Below are 22897 nucleotides of genomic sequence, written 5' to 3' on the forward strand. Positions count from 1 at the left end.
TTACAAAAACCTCAGCCTAGACCATTGCATGGCTCTCCGCAACAAAGGCAAACAGAATGTAATGAGGTTACAAAAAAAAAAAAAAAAAAAAAGCCAGTGATACAAGATAGCTTCTCTCCGAGTAGCTTAGCAGGCAGGGCTGTTCAGTTACACATGGGTACACTGTAAGTAAGGACCTGGGGCACAGTGGGCTGGAGCCTTGTGCCAGCCTCATCCCTAAATGAACTCAGTGTTCTGCAGAGAAAAGAGGTTGGGCTTACACAAGGCTTAGCCCTTAGCTCCTGACCGAGGCGCAGAGATTGTAAATGAGAGCTCCTAGCATACAGTCTGACACATACCAGGTCAGGAAGCTTGCTGGAGCTGATGCGCTGATGATCTACTGGACCGTCCACGTCATGAAGACAGGGCACCCATCTGCCGTCTCCGAGAAGGATGTGTAGTGGGGCCTGGCACTAACTGATGCTCAAAATTTGTGTTACTTAAAGGCATCTTCTCTGTGTTATTTTGTCGTCAGATCCTCAAGATACCAGAGGATGTGGGTAACAGCATCAGTTTATATTTTACAGATGAGAAAAATAAGACCCTTAGGTCAAGTCTCTGGACTCAGGTCCTACCGTATGCGGTAGAGCCAGGCTATCAACTGTCAACTGTGCAGTTGACCCTGGTGCCAAAGCTCTAGCCTTCACTATGCTGTCTCAACAAAGACTCTTTCTGGGCTCTGGGAAGAACAGAGCAAGGCTCAGTTTCTCTCCAGGGCTCTCAGCCCTGTTTACCTTCCAACTTGGAAGAAAAGAGTGTGATGTGGATATTCCCCTCAAGGAATTTTAAGCATCCTCGGTGCTTTGAAATTTCATAACTCTGCCTGCCTGCTCTCTCCATCACCCCATGGCCCTTGGAAGTTGTCTCCGGATTTGAAGCTTGAGTGATCTAGTTTCAACCTGGCTCATTCTAACTCACCAAGGAGAGCTCACTTTCTGTTGCTTCTCTGACTTATGTTTATCCAAACTCATCACAGGAACAGGGCCTGCGCATCCCTGGCAGGAGATTTTCCATGAGTCGGAAAACCTGCTGCACAGGTAGATTTTCCTGGCGGAGACACCCGAGCACCCAGGACTCGAGGGTGGGGTAGACACATAGCTAGTTTCATTGAGCCCTGGTGAAGTTCTGATAGCCCCCCTTCCCGAGGCTCGAATTGTAAAGTTGGAGGTAAAAATGTAGTTGTCAACATCTGGGTGAAGCAATGTGGTTTATGACGCAGGTTCTCCAGGGGGAGCTGCAGGGAGTAGGCGTATCACGGAACTGTCTCCAGGGACTCCCTGCTCTGGGCTGATGGTCATCACTGGCCTGGGGGAGCAGCGGTGAAAATCTCAGAGGCATCCTGGGATCTGCTCCTTTTCTCCACTCCCACATTCAATTAGGTTTTGCTATCACCTTTCATGTTGCATCCTCTCTGAGCTCACCCAACGTCTTCCCTCACCTGGACATTTGCAATAGTATCTCCACCGGCTCCCTCTGCCCCTCCCTCATCCACCTCGTCCTTTGCAGCTGGAGTACGAAAATCTACGCAAAACCCTTCAAAGACTTCTCATGTTTTTATCATAAAGCCAAACCCATTAGCCTGGCATTCAGATGCCTTCATGAGCTGGTCCCTGTCTAGGTCTGTGGTCTCATCTCTTAGCACCTGGACTCACCCTTTCTAAGCAGGTCGACTCCTCACCACCTCACGGCTGTACATGTGGTTTCTATTAACCCCAAGTGCACTCCTGCCCCTACAGAGACGGGGGTCCCTTATGCAGTTCTTAAGCGCCGATGCTTCACTGTCTCCCCGAGGGAGCTCTCCAGCTCCCCAGGAAAAATTCCAGAAGCCGTGAGTTTTGGGTTCACTCCCAAGAGACTGAAAGGCATATTGTACAGACTGAGCAATCTGTCCCCATATTTTACACAGATTACACTAAAACAAGATGCTAGCCAGGATGCTATAGGCGATGAGAGCCTGGGCTTCTGATACTGACACACACGGGTGTAAGTTCCAGTCCTAGCCAACCAGCCAGGCTGTGGGCAAAATGCCGAACCACATGTACCCTGGGTTTCCTTCTCTGTAAAATACGGGCAGTGGTATTACCTAACCTACTGTTTAAAAAGAAAACTATGTAAAAGACGAATGCTGTGTCTTGCACACAATTGTGTTTAATAGATGGCAGTCATGGGGAGGAGAGTAACTGAGGATGTTGACAGCAATAGCAGCATGACCCAAGGAAATCCTGGCTGCCACGTGGTCTGGGGGCAGTCTGGCATTCAGAGAAGCACCGTCCAGCAACCAAAAAGTACAGAAAAGCAATTATTTCATTTTCTCTCTTAAGGAGACACCCAGTTCATAAATCACAGCATCATGTTTAAAACTCCCTTCCCTGGTTTCTCTTATCCTCCCATCTGGTAGCTGCCCCAAAGTGACTTCCTTATTACAAGCCTCAACTCATAATCAAGCACTTAACACCCAACCTGTCAATTCTTCCTCTTTTCTTTTCCTCTCTGGCTCACTTTTTTTTTCCTCCTAAATAAATCTTTCCAAAGCCTACCTCCTGGTTCTCCCCCTACTGAGTTCTCCTTCCTTCTACATAATAAATGTCCGAGGACCAGGGAAGAGAGGGTGAGGATGCTGGACAAACAATAGTGAAATCGGGACTTGCCTGGTGGGCCAGTGGTTAGGGATCCACCGTGCAGTGTGGGGACACGGGCTCGCTCCCGGGTCTGGGGATGGAGATCTCACACGCTGTGGGGAAACTAGGCCCCCGTGCCTCCGCTCCTGAGCCTGCGTGCCCCGAAGTCTGTGCTCCACACCAGAGGGCAGACCCTGCTGGCAGCATCTAGAGAAAGCCTGCGTGCAGCTACCAAGAGCCCATGCTCTGCAACAAAGACCCAGGGCGGCCAAAAGTGAAAACAAATTAATTTAAAAAATAGCGAAATCGTCCTTGGGGAGGGAATCTGTGAGGGGAGGGAATGAGGCTGATGATGTAAACCCACGAGTCCCATTCTCCTGTTAAAGCAGCATCAGGGCAGCATGGGACATGACAGACAATGAATGAGTCAACTTCCACCTCTCTCCTTTGTAAGTAGCTGCATCAGTGGAGGAATCAATCATTTCTATTCTGTAAGAAGATAATGTGTGAAGTGATCAAAACCATCTCAAAATACCCTGCAGCCTTGCTGGAAGGATTCCTATCTCCCAAATTTATGCCTTTAACCCCTAACAAGCCTGCAGTGCAGGAGACAAGGGCTTGATCCCTGGGTCAGGAAGATCCCCTGGAGAAGGAGATGGCAAACCACTCCAGTATCTTTGCCTGGAAAATCACATGGACAGAGGAGCCTGATGGGCTGCAGTCCATGGGTTGCAAAGAGTCAGGCACGACTGTGCAACTAACAAGCCCCACTCCTGCTCCACCAGCCATGGAGAAGATGGACCTCTAGAATACTGGGAAACCACACCCGTTTTAGATTTTACCAAAACATACTGAAATAGACCCCAAATGCACTTAATCTTTTGACTTAACCTGTAAGTATGTAACTATGTATCCTATAAATGACTGCAAACATATATTCAGAGACATTTTTCAAGGATATTCATTACAGAATTATAGAAGCAAAAGACTGGAAAAGGTATAAATGTCCACCAAGCAGGACTGGTTAAAAATTATGGTTGGTTCATGGAATGGCAAATTCGGAAGGTGCCGGGAGCTGGCACACGAGATCCCACCCATGACAAGGTCATGAGGGAGAAAACCTGATGGGCAAGGAGGATCAGGTTTTCAGGGATTCTGAAAAGCTGTCCTCGGCGCTCACCTTAAAGATGATATCTGTCTTTCTGATGCCTGCCTCAATAGACTACTCCCTAATTTCTGTGACATAGGCAGAAGGCCTTCCCCCATCTCTTCCCAAATAAGAATCAATTTAGAACTTTAATCAATAAGTTTCCCAGGTGGTGGTATTTTATGAGATTATCCAGGGTGAAAGGAGTGTTTTAATTTAAACTCCTTTGCTGGTATTTTAGTTTGTTTGGCAAATGCATTAATGCCCTTGGTACTAATATGCATGATTGCTTATATTAATACCCTAATCATAAAACGGCATAAAGAACCTGATCATGTAAAGGCCCTAGTAGACATAGAGCCCTTCGGGGAGTGAGGAAGTCCTATTAGAAAACATAAGAAAAATTATTCTAAAGGTGGTTATTGGGTTGACGTTTGCTTGCTGTGTTTTTCTTGCTGTGTTTTCGCTTTTAATGTGCTAAGGTTGTGTTACAGAAACCATTGTTAATATAGCTAAAGATCTAGAGAAATAAGAGCCTAGAGAAATACCACCCTAGTGTGGTAACAATGAGATGGTTGCTAATTGTCAGCCAGGAGTGCTAGGCAGAGGCTGCCTCACTGAAGCCGCAGAGTCTGTGTGGGGTAAACTTCTTAGATAAACGCAACTGACAACCTCTGCAGAAGGATTAATTTTTGTGTTAACAAGGTTATACTTCTACTCTGTACTGTTGCCCTATGAGACTGCTACCTTTCAGTTAAGGTCACCATAGAAACAGAAAATAGGTTTACATTCACCTGACCTGCATTAAATGTTAATAGGCTCCAAGGCCAGAAGATAATGTACAAGACCCTCATAAACAAAGAAGTATGCAGAAAACACCCTGGTTTTGTGAAGGACAAGCTGACGTAATGTTAAACTATCTTCCCTTTAGAAATGTACTAACTTAGGGTATAAAAGCTATGGTAAAAAATAAAGGATTGCCAGACTCTGCCAGACTCTCTGCACCCCCGTCTGGTCATTCTCTCTCTCTCTCTCTCTCTCTCTCTCTCCCTCGCAGACTTGGCCCTATCAAGGCAGGTCTCACGTGTCTTCTCTCTCTCTCGCCGATGCCGTTCATCCTGAGGGTGCCCCCTGGACCCTGCCGAGGCTGGACCCCGGCAGGAAGGTCCTCTTTACGCTAAGTCAGGACAATCTCCAAGGCATATATTTAAGGCCAAAGCATAAAGCAGAGAAGTGTTTATTTAATATATACTCTAGCTATGTTTTAAAATTACTTTAAAATTTGTATACTTTAGGACTTCCCTTGGTGGTAACGTGGCTAAGAATCTGCCTGCCAATACAGGTGACATGGGTTCGATCCCTGGTCTGGGAAGGTTCCAGATGCCATACAGCAACTGAGCCCCTGCCCTGCAACTACTGAACCTGTGCTCTAGCACCTCTGAGCCACAACTACTGAGCCTGCGCGCTCTAGCACCTCTGAGCCACACTACTGAGCCTGCGTGCTCTAGCACCTCTGAGCCACAACTACTGAGCATGCACACTCTAGCACCTCTGAGCCACAACTACTGAGCATGCACACTCTAGCACCTCTGAGCCACAAGTACTGAGCCTGTGCTCTAGCACCTCTGAGCCACAGCTGAGCCCATGTCTGCACCTACTGCAGCCCACGCACCCAGAGCCTGTGCTCTGCAACGAGAAGCCCCGCAGTGAGAACTCTGCACGCCAGTGACGAGGAGCCCCGGCCCGGCTCGCCGAAACAGGGGCAGCAAAGACCCAGTGCAATGTTGTCAGTGCATAAAAATATCTCAGGAAAGATTAACATAGATCACGAGGAATTTTAACCTCTGGGAATGGGCTCAGGGTGGAAGTAGGGAAGGATACATTTTTTTTGGCATATTTTTGGGTAGTTACTCTTTTCCATAGGCAGGTCTTACTTTAAAATGAAACATTTTAGGAAGAAAATAGGCTTGGATTCAAACCACATCTCTTCACTCATGAGCTTTGTGAATCTGGCAAAGCATTTCACCTCAGCCCTCTGCATCCTCCCTTTAAGACGGGAATGGTGATCTATATCTTACCTGCTGTGGGAATTAGGTACCATTATGTACACAAAATACCCAGTGTGCATTTGGAAGATAATAGATGCTCAGTAGATGGGAGTCTTTCTACTGCGGTCTGTCTCCAAGGCTTGCTGATCACGCTAGCCTAGAACACTCTGTTTCTGGGCTTTCATCTTCACTTCTCTTGCTTAGAACGGTACCTGCCCTGAACACTCTCTCCTCGACACAGCTTGTAACTATTTCTGGCAACTTTTCACCCAAACATCCAAACTTGGAGGCTACCATGGAGCCCATTAACTTCTGGACCCTCTCAGAGACCCCTTTTTATTGCCCATGAGTAAAAATAAGAATATCTAATGTGCGTTGGGCACTTTCTATGAGCCTAGCACGGTTCTAACACTTCATTCATGCAATTACACAGGAGACTAAGGCTTATTATTATTGCCCTCATTTTAGCGACAAGGAAACTCAAGAGGAGGTGCAGTGAGAAATTTGCCAAGAGCTGCAGAGAGCCCAAATCCTGTTGTTCCTCTGTCTGCTGAATTCATCCTTACTGTACCCTGTCCAGAGAACTCGGATACAATAAGGTCTGCAGCTCTTTGTTGTCCCATGACCACTTGGTGATAGCCTTCATCCTCATTCAAACAGACTTGATACCTGCGAAGAAGGAGGGAACCTCAGGTAGCTTCTCCCGATGAACTGTGGCCCGTCTGAGCACTGAGAACTCAGTCTGAGCACTGAGCCACGTGTTGAAACTCCCCGGGAGGCTACCCTGCTCAGTTACGCCAGGGTTCTGACGGGACTCTGCAGCCCGTATGCACTGCAAACTCATGGTATGTAGTGACGACCCACATTCAGCCTCAGATAAACGGCTCATCCTCCCCACACTGCCAACCGTATTTCTGCAGCGGTTCTGTAGGAGGGACTGTGCATTAAACAGTAGCTCATCAATTTCCACGCACCCACTGAGGTGACCTGATGGGCGTGTTCACCCTTGTTTATTTGTTTTATAATTTAATTTCCCATCAGAGATGAACAAGGTTGTTTCTGAGGCCATTTCTTATAAGAACTAATGTCAACTCAAGCACTGATTCAGAATGACTTTGCAAGAACAGCTGCCCTTTCGATTTAGAAGCTCCAGTGTGTTAAGTCTGGATGGTGGCTTTGAAATGCAAAAGGGGGTCTGCCACTCCTTTGCACTTGTTATATACCAGGCACAGAGACTGGTACTTAACATGCATTTTCCCACTGACTCTCTGGGGCAGCTTCATGAAGCCGCTTTTTGGTTATCAGAGAGGGGAAGTGACTTGCTCAAGGCTGCCTAGAGGTGTGGTCAGGACAGGCGCAGGCCTTGCGCTACACGTCGGCGTTAGTGTCTCCCTGAGCTTGGCACACGGGATTCAGCTTTGACCAAAACGGTCACAACCCTGCATTTATGAAACCTTTATTACGTTGTGTCAGAAGCACATTATGCTTGCTAAATAACCCCTGCCTTTTATTTGCCAAGTGTTTTAAAGTTTATGAAATGCACTTGCACTCATTGTCTCATTGGGAATAAATGCACTGTACTTCCCCATGCTTCAATAAATGGTAAATGAGACCTGTGACTCTGGAGTGGCCTATTTTGAAAGTGCGTCCTCTCCATTCAATCTTTGTGAATCCAGAGGCTGTGTTTACTATCCTCAGAGCAATTGCATGGAGATTAAATTACTGTACCTCCTTCCCTCACTTTGCTCTCTCCTGCTGCTGCTCTTAAAATGCTTCTTGGGTCTCCAGGTCGGTGACTTCTGCTTTCCAAAGCCACTGCATTTGGAGGAAGACGTAGTTCTCTGGACTGGGAGCAGGGGGTCACCTTGGAGACCTACAGGGTTTGACAGCTGGGGACAGCCCCAGAGCAGTCAGCTCCCTCCTGAAGTCTGCTCTTCTTTCCTTAAACCGTTGTTTCCCTCTTCACAACGCGGAACAACAAGCAGACACTAACAAACAATTGCACATCAGCTCTGTGTGACGGCCCTAGAGAGCATGATAAAGAATTCAATTTCTTCTGCCCCCAGGGTGACAGGGAGCCCCTGAATGATATGTCGCAACTATGTGAGAGTCTGTCAGTTTCTGCATTGCCTTCCTTTCTGCTGGTGGAGAAAATTGCTGTAGGCAGATGATAGGAGCCCTCCTTTGTCTCTGAGAATTCTGTGTCTTTAACCCTCAGCTAGTAATAATGATAATAACACTAATATCAGTACATTTAAATCGAAGCTTAATTTTAGGATTCAGGGCAGGGCCATCATACACTTATCTCATTGGTCTAGAATTTGGGGATTCTTCAGTCTGTGTTCCAAGTCCTCTCAGGGCATTCTTTCTAACAATTACCTTTTTCTGTTCCTGTTTCACTCCAGGAAAAACTTTCTCTCCTCGAGGATTTTACTGCCTAGTGGGCGAAATGGACAACACACTGCAGACCAGTGACTAAAGCACAGGTTGTGATTTAGGTCATAAAGAAAATAAACAGGCAGCAAGGTACAAAGTAACTGAAGGACACCTATTTAGACTCCGAGAGGAAAGGACATTCAAGCGGAGGTCCCTTGTGCCTGGAACACCTTCGAAGGCTTTGAAATGCAAAAGGGGGTTTGCCAGGGCCCAGCTCCCCCACAGTTCCAGAAGCCCCTGCACCCAGAGCCCTGGTCCCCCACAATCCCAGAATCCCCTGCACCCAGGGCCCTTGTCCCCCACAATCCCAGAATCCCCTGCAGCCAGGAAACCTGGTCCCTCGCAATCCCAGATTCCCCTGCACCCAGGGCCCTTGTCCCTCGCAATCCCAGAATCCCCTGCACCCAGGAAAGCTGGTGCCCCACAATCCCAGAATCCCCTGTGCCCGGCCCCGCCCTCGGGGAGCCGCTGGGCCAGTCCCACCCACCTGGGCTGACATCAGAGGCGAGAAAACCGCTGTCTCCAATCCTGCGGACCCCGCCTGCTCACCACAAGCCACACTCTGCCCTGGACCAGCTGGGCCCTGAGAGTCTGTTTCTGCATTACCTTCCACTGTCCACTGTCCAGTGTGCCTGTCCACTCGCAGTACAACATGAGCTTCGAGACACCTGGACCCAGCTGTGTCAGGAACTTCCCCGTCACCTGTGGGCTGACACTAGCCCTGGGAACCCTGGGCCCTGCAGCCAGACTCCAGGACCTGGCTCTGCCTGCCAGCATCTGGCGCTAGCCCCCAGGACTTGGCTTCACCCACCAGTGGGCAGGCAACAGCCTCGGAGTCTGCTGGACCCTGCCTCTGCCCACCAGAGAGGCAGGACTAGCCCCAAAGCCCCCTGGGTCCCATAGTCAGTTCGTGATCCAATCCCACCAACCAGTGGCAGCGGCAGCCACACAAGGCAAGGCCTGGAAACTAGCTGGACTGAGGGCCGACCAAGCCCACAAGGCGGCCCACGTAGTCAGCGTCAGTGTGGGGCCATAAAGCGCCCACACAGCTCTCACGGGGGAAGCCCTAGAGCATATAGCTTGAATGTGGGCGGGGGTGGGTGGGTGTGCTGCTGTGATCCATAGGACATCTCCTACAGAAGGGCACCTTTCCAAGGTCAGGAAATGGAATCAACCTACCAGATACGTTAAAGTACCAACAGCAAATTAGGCAAAATGAAGTGACAGATGCAGACGACAATAATTGAAATGAAAAACTCACTGGAAGGAATCAGCAGTAGCTTAAATGACACAGAGAAATGGGTCAGTTAGCACGAAGACAGAGATGTGGAAATCATCGGTGATGAACAGAAAAAAAAAGAAAGAATGAAAAGAAATGAGGACAGAGACCTCTGGGACAACATCAAGGACACTAACATTTGCAATAGAGGGTTCCCAGAAGGAGAAAGAGAGAAAGGGTCTGAGAACATATTTGCAGACATAAGAGATAAAAACCTTCCTAACTGGGGAAGGAAACAGTCACCCAAGTCCAGGAAGCTCAGAGAGTCCCATACAGGATGAACTCAAAGAGGAACACGCCAAGACACATTGTAACTAATATGATGAAAATTAAAGAGACAATATTAAAAGAAGCAAGGGCAAAACAACAAATAACATACAGGAGAACTTCCATAAGACTATCTGCTGGATTTTCAGCAGAAACTCTGCAGACCAGAAAGAAATGTCATGATACATTTAAAGTGATGAAAGGGAGAAAAACTACAACCAAGGATACCCAACAAGACTCTCCTTCAGATGTGATGGAGAGATGAAAAGCTTAATGGACCAGACAGGGGGCATGAGGGAACTTTCTGGGGTGACTGTTTTAGTTCAGTCGCTCAGTAATGTCCAACTCTTTGCAACCCCATGAACTGCAGCACGCCAGGCCTCCCAGTCCATCACCAACTCCTGGAGTTCTCAAACTCATGTCCATTGAGTCGGTGATGCCATCCAACCATCTCGTCCTTTGTCTTCCCCTTCTCCTCCCGCCTTCAATCTTTCCCAGCATCAGGGTCTTTTCAAATGAGTCAGCTGTTCGCATCAGGTGGCCAAAGTATTGGAGTTTCAGCTTCAGCATCAGTCCTTCCAATGAACATTCAGCACTGTTTGACATCTGTCAAACAGATTGAACAGCATACTTTATATCTGAGTGTTTCATTGCATGTAAAGTTGACATCAGTTGAAAAAGAAATCTGAGCTATTGTGACTATTTGTCTTCTTGTTTGTTTAATGAGCCAAGCACCGTGGTTGGCACTTAGGAGAGTCTTAGTCACTGCGCTGTAAGTGCCCTGGGGGCAGGATGTGGTCCTCACTCCTGCCTGGCTTCCCAGTGCTCAGCACAGTACCTGGCACATAATAGGTGCTCAGCAAATGTTTGCTGAATGAATTCATGAGTGAACAAATGAGTGAGTGTTTGAAGATGGAGACGGCAGGAGTGAAAGAAATTTCTGACTGGGAGTAACACGGTCCTGATGTTTGCAGCCCTCGAGCATCCCTGTTCTGGTATGCTGGACAAATAGGGGCTCCGTTAACACTCGCTCATATCTGTGTATTACAAGACAGCCTGCAGGCTGCTTGGGAACTAATTCAGCAAGGAAATTATTTGCCTTTAGAAAAGAAGATGTAAATAATTCCCTACTCAGCTGAACAGAATGGCTCTGCTGGGCTCCAGGGAATCAGTCCTTAAGAACATTCTTTAATTCACTCAGGAAGGCTTTGTAGGGGGAGGCTGGCAGAAGGATCTGGGGAAAGAAAGAGGAATTGACATTAAGGAGGGTCCACTATGGGCCAGGCCTCACGCCAAGAGCTTTCACACACAATGTCTCCTTTATTCGTTGTGGTGATGAGCTTGATGAGAGTCACTGAGTCCATTTCGCAGATGAGAAAATGGAGGCTCCAAAGTGCCCAGGGTGAGTTACACTTGGAAGGGGTTGACCCTGAAACCCAGGCCTGCCTGACACGGGGGGCTTATTATCCCCCGAGCTTCAGTTTCCTCATCTGTGCAAAGGGGATCCATGCCTCGTCTGCACCCTCAGTGCACAGCCTTGATGGCTGCATCCTGAAAGATGCTCAGAAGGCACAGGTAGTCAGTCGCTCTTGGTCCCTTCCAGACAGGAAGAGGAGAGGCAGAGAGGAAGGCCAGGGAAGGCAGAAACGCACCTACTTTTCATCTTACCCAGGGCAGCTGGGCACGTCATCTGCCAGGAGGCCACCTGCCAGGTTGTCAGTGAAGGGGAAGGGCGCTCATTTCTCCCTCAAGCATTTCCTGTTGGCTCTGCCTTCTGATCTGTTCAGCTCCTCAGTATTTCTCACCACCTCCATAGTGACCACTCTGGTCTGACCTACCTTCATGCTTCCCCTGGATCAGCTCCCCAAGCTGATCTCACTGATTCAGCTCTTGTCCCTTGGAATCTATTCTCTACCCAGCAATCAGCGTGACCCTCATCAATCCCAGGTCAGATCACGTCACAGCTCTGCTCCAAACCCTGCAGTGGCTCTAGGTTTGCCTGGAACTTGCCCGGTTTTAGCATGCCTAGTCCTGGGTCCCCGGAGCGCTCTTAGTCCAGGTGAGGCGGGATGGGTGGTCTCCCTGAATGGCTCCCAAAGCTGAGAGAAAGCCAACATCTTTACCAAGTCCTGCATCATCTGGCCCCCATCACCTCTCTGACCTCGTCCACCATTCCTTGCCCCCTCGCACACCCCATTCCAGCCATACTGGATTTCTCACAGATGCTCAAACACATCATTCACCACCCCACCCCAGGGCCTTTGCACTGGCTGTTCCCTCTGCCTAGAATGCTCTTCCCCAAGTTACAGACGTGGGTGCCTCCCTCACTCCCTTCAGGTCTTTACTTACTGTGTCCTTTTCAAGTGGTCTTCCTCTGCCCACTCTGTCTAAAATACTCTCCACACCGCTCTCAGTGCCTCCTGGATCCACTCCTGCTTCCTTTCCCCCACACATTTCATTATCTAAAACATCTGATCTTTTACTCTCTCCTCTTATTTACCATTTGCTGGGCATGTCATGTGCCAGGAGGCCACCTGCCAGGCTCACCTTATGAATCGCCCTTCCTCCGACAGTTCTCAGCCATCCCTAACTTCCAGGTGGGGTTGCAGGCTCTGCCAGAGTCTCCCCACCCCTGTGTCTCTCTGTGGAAAACACCAGGCTCAGATCTGCTTCCAATCCACTGTGTGGCTTTGAGCAACAGATGCTTCCTCTCTGGTCCTGTTTCTGCGTATAAAAAATAGCGGGCCAGTCCAATGCGCTGGTACCAGTGAGGTCCTGGCAGCAGTGTCTGCCCCTCGGGCACAGAGGACACGCCTGCCTGTCCCTCCCCGCTTGTCCCCACCTTCCACACCCACCTTAGGGATTTCCATGCACGGGTTCAGTGGGCAACAGCCCATGGCCCATAAGCCATGTCACCCACCCACCCACCTCTGACAGAGCTACCCAATGAGCCAGTGGTGGTAAGAATAAATTCAGCTACTGCTCTCTTTCCTGGAGAGGACACTTGTAAATCTTATGATGGCTTATTGGGTCATGGCAATTAGGTATAAGTCACTCAACCCATTAGGCATGAAACTGGGGTGCTTCAAAGACAGGAGAAAGGCTATTTTACCCCACCTTGGAGGGAGGTGGCCTGAGATGGGCGCTGACAGCACAGGTGAACGACGACTGGGTGGGGGGGACCTTACCTAGGGTGTCCCTCCCTCTGACACAGCCAGAACCCCCTTTTAGACTCTCCCCAGATTGGCCGTGAGACTGGCAGGAGCCAGGGAACCCTGAACCAGAGTTGGATGCTCTGAACTCTGATCCCAGCTCTTTCACTGCTAACCTGGCCAGTCATTTGGTTTTGCAGAGCCTCCGTTTCCCCATCTGTAAAATGGGCATAATAGTCCTCATCCTTGTGCTTCTGTGGGCAAGATAAACTCTAAATGTGTTAGTGTGTTAGTCAGTCGTGTCCAACTCTTTGCGACCCCATGGACTGTAGCCTGCCAGGCTTATCTGCTCAAGGAATTCTCCAGGCAAGAATACTGGAGTGGATTGTCATTGCCTCCTTCAGAGAAACTTCCCAACCCACGGATCGAACCCTGGTCTCCTTCCTCACAGGCATATTCTTTATCGTTTGAACTACAGGGAAGGCTCCTTCTAAGCTCCTAAGCTCTAAAAGTCAGGCCTAAAGGAGTTCAGAAAACTGCTTGAGATCACAGAGTCAAAAGTGACAAGGATGGGAGTAAACCAAAACCCATTCCTAGAGTCTGGACCCTATTATCTTCTAGGTGGAGCAGACAGGGCTGGCTTGGTTTGGCCAGAGGGAGATGATGAAGGTGAAGCGATGGGATCCACAGACCTGTTCTACCAGCTGACTTGTAGGAAAGTACTGTCTACACTGCCAAGCTCGTCCCATGGCGTCAGTACCAAGGATGCCCGGGTCTGGAGTCAGAGCCCTGGTTTCGAATCCCAGCTCCCCTTGTCACCCCTCACATCCTCTCTGAACTCCAACACCTGATTCAAGGGGAACCCCGCACCCTCTCCTCTCATCTCCACCTTCTCCATGATCCCTTGTTTCCCTCTCTCCACTCGCTGAGCGACAGGGAACTGCTGTTTATTGAGTTCAGTTCAGAGTCAGCTGCAGTCACTGGACTCAGCTGACCGGGGACTTGGATACTGTGCTTTGAAGGATGCCACCCCCCTGCCTTCTTCCCCCTCGGGCTGCGGACTCCTCTGAGGATCACCTGGGGGCTGGGTCAGATAAGGGCTGTGGGCAAACGCAGCGGCATCTCCCCCTCCCCTCTGTGCTAGCCTGAGCGGGAAGACCAAAAACTAGGCGACGGGATAGGGGACGGAGAGGCTCAGATAAACCACTGCTCTGAGCTCCACATGCAAAAGGCCTGGGCTCTGAGCAGGATTTTGCCTAGGGCTACCGAGTCTTCCTGCAGCTAGTTACAAAGCAGCGTTTTGAGTCATTTAAGATGTTTTCATGAAGGTGTAGAAGGGCGCAGGGTGATGGACAGGGCAGCAGGCCCTCAACACCCGCTCCTTAGCAGTGATGTCTAAGTACCGCCCAGCATAGCAGTGGGCTCCTTGCAGACACAGAGGGAGTGGGGGTGTCGATGGTTCTTAACAAAGGGTGACAAAGTCACCACCTCACCTTGTCACCAGGCCTGCTGCCTAGAATCTGTCTCTGTGCTCTGAAGGTGGCTGACGGGTAAACAAGCAGTCGGGTCTGGGGGTGGGCACCCAGCCGAGGCGGCCCACCACTTCCGGGGGGACGGTAGCAGGAGCTCAGCCATGCCATTCATCACATCGCGAGCCTCTCAGGCTACACCTGCCTCCAGCACCTGCCTCCCCCCGGCTGCCACAAGTGGTCCCCCGCCTGTTCTTCCCACCTACAGCCTACAATCTCGGGAACTGGGAAAGAACGCAAAACCTCGGCTCCTCAGCCCTGAACTGTGCAGACATCCAGCGCAATTAGGACAGGCGCTGGGTCTCTGCTGGCTTGAGTGGGATGGGGTGGGCCCCGGGCTGGGATGAAGCAGGCACGGGAGGCCGGATGACCCGGAGCAGGTAGGCCTCAGGTGAGTGCAGCCGGCCGATGGCTTATCTCCCAGTTTACCTGCCTTCTCCAGTAAACCGCAAACTTCATGGTTTACTTCACGGCAGGCCCTCTACCCATCCCGGTCCCAGCTTTATCTTCGGTGCTCCGGAAATAGGGTGGTAGAAAGGTTCAATACATTTTTTATTAAATAAAAAAATGTTAATTGAGTTCCGAACTCAGATCCACCTTTGTCTTAGGACAAATCTTTTCTTTCTCTGAGCCTCCATTTCCTCACCTGTAAAATTACCTCCAGGCTTTCTTCTAGTCCTGAGAGTCCACTTTTTTTTTTTTAAAGACCTGGGCAGGCTGCTGAAAATGGCCTTGGTGCCTGGAAACAAGAGGAAACGTTTGGGGCAGCCGCTCAAGTCTCCTGGATGTGGGGCCTCCAACACCCTGAGCTTTGGAACGACCTTGGTGGTGACGTCAGGAAAGCCAGGCGGGGCCGGCCGTGCAGATGGCGCCTCTGAGTTGGGCACCGGGGCGGGGAGGGCGGCGGAAGCGGTTCTGAGCCCAACGATCAGCGCTGCTACTGTGGGCTGCGGGCTGTGTGCCCGGCTCAGGGCTGGGTGCTCCCTGAGCGTTTGATTTTCCACAGGAGGCTGGGAGGCTGGGACCAGTTTTAGACCCATTACACAGATGAGTAAACGAGGGCCCAGAAGGTGGTGAGCTGACCGAGGTCAGGCAGGGAGGAGGCAGAGCCCAGGGTATGAGCCATTCAGTTACCCCGGGAGCAGAGGTCGGAGAAGTGAAGGCTTGCTCGGTGCTTACTGCGCTGGGCCCTGGGCTGAGCTTGACGGGACACGGATCCACGCTGGAATTTCTGGAGTCAGTTTGCAGCGGGGAGGACCCAGCTGGCTCAGCATCTCCTGTTTCAGGCTGTGCTGGGCTGGGGGATTCGAGAGGCAGGGCGGGCAGTGGCTATCCTCTAGGGTGTGGGACTGACTTCTGCCTAGCATCTTCGGGATTTCTGCTTCCTGCTGCACGCTGAGGAAAGCGTAGCTGTTGCGACTTGGGTTTAACATTTTTGAATACGCTACTCACACATCACTGAAGAAAAATGATGGCTTTCTTCCTTTACAAAAAGGTACTTTGTGAAAGCATTCAGTGGACATGAATTTGAGCAAACTCTCTGGAAGACAGTGGAGGACAGAGGAGCTTGGTGGGCTGTAATCCATGGGGTCACAAGGAGTCGGACACGACTTATCGACTGAACAACTTCGTAAAATCAACACCCAGAACACTTTGAAACAGGAAACTCACGAGACAATTTCATCTTTATTTTCCTTTACGGCGTTTCTTGCTTTCTGACAACAGATTTGTTTTCTCGCTCATTGTCTGTCTCCCCAGTGAGGATGTTACCCCCAGGAAAGCAGGGGGGCTCCACCTGCTCCCCACGGATCCCCCGTGTGGGGAACGGTGCCCGGCGCTGAGCAGCAGGTGCTTGGCAGATACTGGCTGGATAAGCAATCCTGCTGGCACGGGAAGAGCAGCACTCACAGGTTCCAGGCCTTAAAATGTCTGCAAGACTCCAATGCCAGGAAGGCTGGGCGAACCTTTATTCCGGATTTCCACAGTTGCTTTTGTCTGGGCACCAAGCTGGGTGCTTGGGACATATTTATGCAGTTGATACATGAGTAATAATGGTCATTATTAATAAACTAATTAATAAACAAACTTGCCACCTTCTTTGGCATAGCATGCACTATGGGCTCAGTTGCGACCCCTACAAAATTCGTATGTTGAAGTCCTAATACCCATAACCTCAGAAGGTGGCTGCATTTGGAGAAGGGGCCTTTAAAGTCATGACTAAGATCAAGTGAGGCCTTGAGGCTGGTCCCTGATCCACTCTGACTGGGGTCCTTTTTGAAGTGAGGTGAAGTCAAACTTGCTCAGTCATGTCCGACTCTTTGCAACCCCGTGGACTATCCAGTCTGTGGAATTCTCCAGGCCAGAATACTGGAGTGGGTAGCCTTTCCCTTCTCCAGGCGATCTGCCCAACCCAGGGATCGAACCCAGTTCTCCTGTATTGCAGGTGGATTCTTTACCAGCTGAGTCACCAGGGGAACGGGGGTCCTTTATGAGAGGAGGAAATATGGACACAGAGAGATACCAGGGATGCGTGGGCACAGAGGAAAGGACATGTTAGGACACAGCGAGGCAGTGGCCATTGGCAAGCCAAGGAGCGAGGCCTCAGAAGCCAGACCTGCCGACTCCTTGATCGCGGAGGCCAGCCTCCAGAACTTCGAGAAGATAAATTCCTGTTGTCCACAGCCCGCTCGCCCCACACCAGCCTGTGGTATTTTGTTATAGCAGCTCTAGCAAACTAGTATAGCCTGCGACACTTGTCCATCTCTCAACCCCAGCAGAGACGCGGGAACAGGCCCACTTAGGGGAGTGGCTTTCCCAAGGCTCCACGGGTTCTACTGGAGGAGGACGCTGGGCCCTGCCTGCTCCCCTTCTGGCCCCTCACACCCACACATCATGAGCTTCAGAGCGGCACCCTCTTCCTGGCCAGGGCCTCTGATTCCCTGCGGAGATCTCGGACGTTCCCTCCGCCTGCCCCTAGCTCTCTCTGGTGAGCTGGGGCCACTCCTGTGAGGCAGGCTGGTGAGGGATGCTCCTTAAATGTATATAAATATACGATGTGTTAATATTTGTCTACAGACTCACCAAGCGGGAGACGCGCGGCATCTGAGAAAGCAGAGTTCACTCTTCCACTGAGAGCTGCCCCAGAGACGGGAAGATGGCAAGGTCTCCCGGGAGGCTGTCTGGTCAGTTTCCCTCCTGCCCCATCTCTCCTCTCTTTCCCACTTGTACCCAGAGCCCCCGATGAGGATAGGCAGAGATCTCCCCATCTCGGACTGAGTGCTAGCTGCTAAGTTGTTAGGGCTTGAATTGTGTCTCCCGCCCCTCACCTCCACCCCAGATACCCTAACCCCCAGTAGCTCAGAATGTGACTTTACGAGGGGATAAGGTCTCTGCACGGGTAATCAGTTAGAAGTCAGGGTGAGGCCTACTATATATGACTAGTGTCCTCATAAAAGGAAGACATTGAGACACAGAGATGGACATACACCCGAGGAAGATGGCCACGTACAAGCCAAGAGTGAGTCCTTTGAGATACTCTGAAGGAACCAGCCCTGCCAGCACCTTGATTTCAGACTTCTGGCCTCTAGAACTTCAAGACAGTGAGTCTCTGTTGTTTGGACCACCCAGTCTGAGGGGCTTTGTTACTGCAGACTAACACACGGGGGATCCTAAGAGGACTTTCCTTCCTGATGAGAGCTGTGATGGGCTGCACCAGAGTCATCCTAGGAATAGAGACACACGTAGGGTAGGGCATGGAGTATATGCCATTGAGAACTTACGGAGCAGTGGCACTGGTTACCTGAAGGCAGGCATAAGCTAGTTCTGCCTTTGTGAATAGGAAAAAAAAAAAGCTGCTTTATCTCTTGGGACTTTTTATAAAGTAGAAGGGAGATTCACCATGTGAAATGCCCAGCACCGTGACCAGCACACAGTATGTGGTCAATAAGCATCAGCCTACAGCTTTAGTGTTACTGATACTGCGAGGATGCTTGGAAAAGCAGGTGTCCGGGCGGGAGTGTGCCTGTGAGAGTGTAGTTTCTGGTACAAGTGCAGAGCTGTGTGTGGGTGGTAGGATGAGTACGTGAGGGGGTGTACGGGGCGTGAGAGCAGATGTCACAGCCCGTGAATGCTGCTAAGGTGGACATCTGCAGGATGCATATACGTCAGTGTGCCACGGGCACTCAGGCTGTCTGAGCTACTGACTAGTTCTGTGGTTCGTTTGTTTGTTCATTTATTTGTTCATCAGAATTTCTTGAATGCCCATACACAGAATGGAGACACATAAATAGACAAGGGAAATAGGATAGAGATAAGCAAGGGAATTAGAGAAGAATGAAGAAAGAGCATTTGTTTCAATTTGATGAGTTTGATATATCAGGGAAGACTTCCTGGAGGAGGTGACACCTGAGGGCTGAACTTGGCCAAGTGAAGAGGATCAAGGCCACTGTGTGTAAATATGGAGGAACAGAAACACCAGTATGCACCCAAAACTATAAATAGTTTGTGTTGGTTCCCTACTACCTCAAGCTGCACCCCATCAACCCTCCAGAGTCCCAGGTAATGTGATCATAGAATAGAGAGACAGCACAGATTCCAAGGAGCCAACGCTTTATTGGGTACAGACCTAGCACGCTGGGAGCCCTACATCCCTCGGGATGTGCCGCGGCTGGGCCCCCTGGCCTTTCGAGGGCAGCCACACTGGCTGTGGACCTGGGGCCCCCAGGGAGGCCTGGCCAATCTTTGTCTCTTTCTCCAGACAGTTGTGGAATCGGGAAGTCTTCAAGGGCAGTGTGTCCCAGGAAGCTGGAAACAAAGGCAGATCAGAGCTGAGAACTGGGGCCCGAGGCGTGTGTTTTGTTGGGTGGAAGCCCTGGAGCCCACATTCCCAGGTGGTGTCACAGAAGCAACGATGCCAGGAGGCATGAGTGTGGAGCGGGGGCAGCAGGGAAACGAGTGGAGGGCACCCGAGACACAGATGCGGGAGGGCCACCACTGCCGAGCGCAGGTACCCGGCACGCACCTCGGCCAGCGAGTGCTGGCTCTGGGCTGGGGTCTTTCATTCGCGTCCCACTCACAGTGCTACTGAGGGGAGCTGGGGTCACTACTCCCATTTTCCAGCTGAGAACACAGACGCTCAGCAAGGTCTCATCATGTGGATATTACAGGGAAGACCTGAGCTCTGGGGGCTGAGTGGTTCCGAATCCTATAACACACTTGCGTCTCAGGCAACAGGGCTGTACTGTCAGCTCCCAACACCCGCGTGCAAGTCAAAGGTGGAGGAGGGTTTTAGGCAGGCGCTCCATTATCACAGAGAGCATTGCTGGAAGGGGAGAAGAGGAGCTGAGCTTTAAAAAGAAAAAAAAAAAAAATGGCAGAGACAAGATGTTCTGTGAGGATGTCTGCTAAGGGCTGCTCCGCTTCTGGACGTGTGCCCTTTACTTGGCCTTTGAAACCGAGTTCTGTGTCCCCGAGAGCATAATAATGTAAATGAACATCAGATCTTTCCTTGGTAATTGAGAACAGAGAGAGAGGCCATGTTAAGTCAAATTAATTTGCTCTGATACCATCCAAAGCCCATCTCCACAATGGCTTTTTGATGGGCTGAGGGTGACTCCCGAAGTGGCAGGACGTGTGGCTCGTTTGGGTCCAGGAAGGAGGCAGGTGTGGGTTGAGCACCACGTGCGGCCACTCGACCACCTGAGCCTCCGGCCGCTGCAGTTCCGACGTTCAGTGACTCGGAGACGGCAACCGGGCTGTGGGTTGGCAGCGTGCCTGACCCCGGAGGGAGGTGCTTACTCCTCCCGGCCGGCCTGATGGGGCTTCCCATTTCAGTCGGGGGCCATCAATTCTGAAACACGCCCTGAGAGGGGTAGTGAGGGGCCAGCCTCGCCTCGGGGCAACGAGCACCAGACGGGGAGTCAGTGTGGCTGGGCTGGTGGCAGACTCACTGGGTGACCTTGATCTTGAGGTCTTCTCCCCCTTTTCCTAGAGCGAGGCTGGGGTCCATGAGTTCCAGCCCCCAGTGAGATGTATGGTTCTGAGGTCTGCCTCGGTTTGCCCTTGATAGAGGCCACCCCTTTAAAGACCCAGCTCCGTCAGTGTGCCTCTGAGCCGACTCACAAAGAGGCCTGGAGCATACGCCTAAGAAAAGACGACAGCAACAAAAATGCGGACTCTGTGGAGTTTCGAGTCCCAGTTCTGCCTGGGTGAGTCTGTACAAGTGCCTTAACCTGTGTGATCCTGTCTGCCAACCTGCAGGACAGGGATAAATCATACTTACACTCTCGGGGGTACCGTGGGCACCAAATGACCACCTGATAAACAAACTCAGCAAACGTGAGCCGCTGCTAGCAGTGAGGACGTCTTCCTGCCGCTGCTGTGAAGTGCCAGGATCAGGCGCAGACCGGGACCTCTGCACTTGTCCCCCCGCCCCCTTCTCAGGCCCCAGTTTCTCTTTACACACTTAGAGCAAGGGCTGGACTTTGCTCGTGTCAGGGCCTCTTCCCACCTCCCACCCGGGCTCTCCCCTCACTGTGTGGACAGACGCCTTCCCGGCTCACGCAGCGCCAGGTGAACCGGGCGCTGGGGAGAGAACAAGGCAAGGGTGGGGAGACTTTAAGAGCCGGGGGCCACCTTACAGCATCTGCCCACCCCACCCCACCGGACCCTCAGGCTTCCTAGCTGTATTTCAAGGAGCAGAGAATCCAGTGGCTCCCAGGGAGGGCTTCTAAGTTGTGCCTCTATCAGCAACACTATTTGCATAAATAGTAACAGTATTTCCGTGAAAATCTCTAAAACCCCTCCTCTCTAGAGAAATGAGTCACACCATTACCGGCAGTGGCAGCAACTGGTTGCATCCAGGCTGTCAGACTAAGTGGACCTCCTGGTTTCATCCCCGCCCCCGGAGGGCCGGCCCGCCTGTCGCTGTTACCTGAGCTGGTTCCTACTTCTGCAGGTACTTCTTCATGATGCTCTCCACGTCCTCCTCTTTCCTCCCTGCGCCCGGCTCTCTGTTCTCGGGGGATGCCCGCTCGCCGCCGTCGCCCTCCAGCCTGGGGGCTCTCGGCCGACTCTTGATGCTGTCGGCGCTTTTGAAGGACACGATGGAGCTGGAGGAGGACGATGAATCGGAGAGGTGAGCGGGGTCCTCCCTGGACTCCGGACTCCTTTTCAAAACGGTGCCGATCCCGGAGACAAAGCCCCGGTCGGGCTCTTCTGTCGCAAAGCGGACGCTCGAATGCTGTGAACTGTCTCGCCCATCTTTTGCCGCTCGGGCCAAGGACGTGGGCGTCTCGGGCTTCCGGATGGCCGGCAGGAAGTCATCGAAATCCACTTTGGTCTTGCGTTCGTAGTTGAGGCTTGGGACCTTCCAGCTGAATGGGTCGCTGCCCAGGGGGTCCCCCATCAGGTGCGCGAACTGGCGGTTCTGGAAGACGAGAGGCTCCTTGCCGAGGTCCGGACAGCCCGCGTCGTCCACCGAGGACTCCAGACAGCGCCTCCGCGGGCGCAGCGTGGGAGACGAGAGCAGGTCCCTGCGCACGGCCCCCGGGGAGCTGGGCGTCCTCCGCGAGCTGGGGCCCGACTCCAGGAGGGACTCACAGGAGCTGAAGCGGGTCTTCAACTTCTCGGGGGGCGGGCTGGGGTTCCCCACGCTCTGCGAGGAGATGCACTTGAGGCTGGTGGACCGTGGGAGACTGGCCGACACATCCAGGGGTGAGCCGGCCCCGGCTCTCAGCGCCAGGGCGCCCTCGTCGCTGCCCGCCCGGGCCCTCCTCAGCGTGGACGCCCCGGTGGTCTGGTAGATGGGGAGCGTGGGCCAGTCCTCCAGGCCTAGCGGCGACCCCCACCCTCTTTGTGCTCTCTGCCTCCGGAGCCCTTCCACGAACTCCGACAAGGCGGCCGACGGGCTGGGCAGCTTGTCCCGCGGTAGCGGGGACGCATCTCCACTCTGGGAAGACGGGGAGGGCGGTGCGCCCGGCCTCTCGGGGGCCTTTCTTTGGACACCGCACTCTTCGCCATCTCCGAAGTGGCTGTACATTCCCCGGCGGCGGGAGAGCGGGGACATGGCCTTGTCCCCCGAGGTCCTGCTGCGGACGTCCCGGGCCCCATCGCCGGCCTCCTCCTGGGTCCTGCGCCAAGAATAGAAGCATGGTCAGCGCACACGGTGCCAGCCGTACTATCCGTGCCATCGGTTCTGGAGCGCAGGCGCTAATTCTGTTTCACTTTGGAAACGCGTTCCCCGTCCCCGCCGCGCTCTCCAACGAACCACGTGCTCTAATGGGCAAACTCCAGCCACAAGTGATTTCTCATTGCTTTCTGAAATGCAATTTCTGTCTATAATTAAACCCAGCTAAATACATTTGAACAGATTAAAACTGCAGC

General features: G+C 51.8%; 1 protein-coding gene across 6 annotated transcripts in view; it reads right to left on the reverse strand.

Moving 5' to 3' along the window:
• Positions 1-19106: 19106 nt before the first annotated feature.
• MYO18B (myosin XVIIIB) overlaps positions 19107-22897 on the reverse strand; it is a 221557-nt gene continuing 217766 nt past the window's right edge. For 4 of the 6 annotated variants that reach the window (XM_043438083.1, XM_043438087.1, XM_043438081.1 and 1 more), the window contains exons 43-44: positions 21447-22644; positions 19107-19318 (exon numbers count right to left, since the gene is read on the reverse strand). In XM_043438083.1, the coding sequence (XP_043294018.1) occupies positions 21459-22644 (1186 nt within the window). In that variant the 3' untranslated portion in view covers positions 19107-19318; positions 21447-21458. The other 2 variants (XM_043438086.1, XM_043438085.1) reach the window with 2 other exon arrangements.

This window comes from Cervus canadensis, chromosome 1 (assembly GCF_019320065.1).
Source record: "Cervus canadensis isolate Bull #8, Minnesota chromosome 1, ASM1932006v1, whole genome shotgun sequence".
NCBI classification, from domain to species: domain Eukaryota; kingdom Metazoa; phylum Chordata; class Mammalia; order Artiodactyla; family Cervidae; genus Cervus; species Cervus canadensis.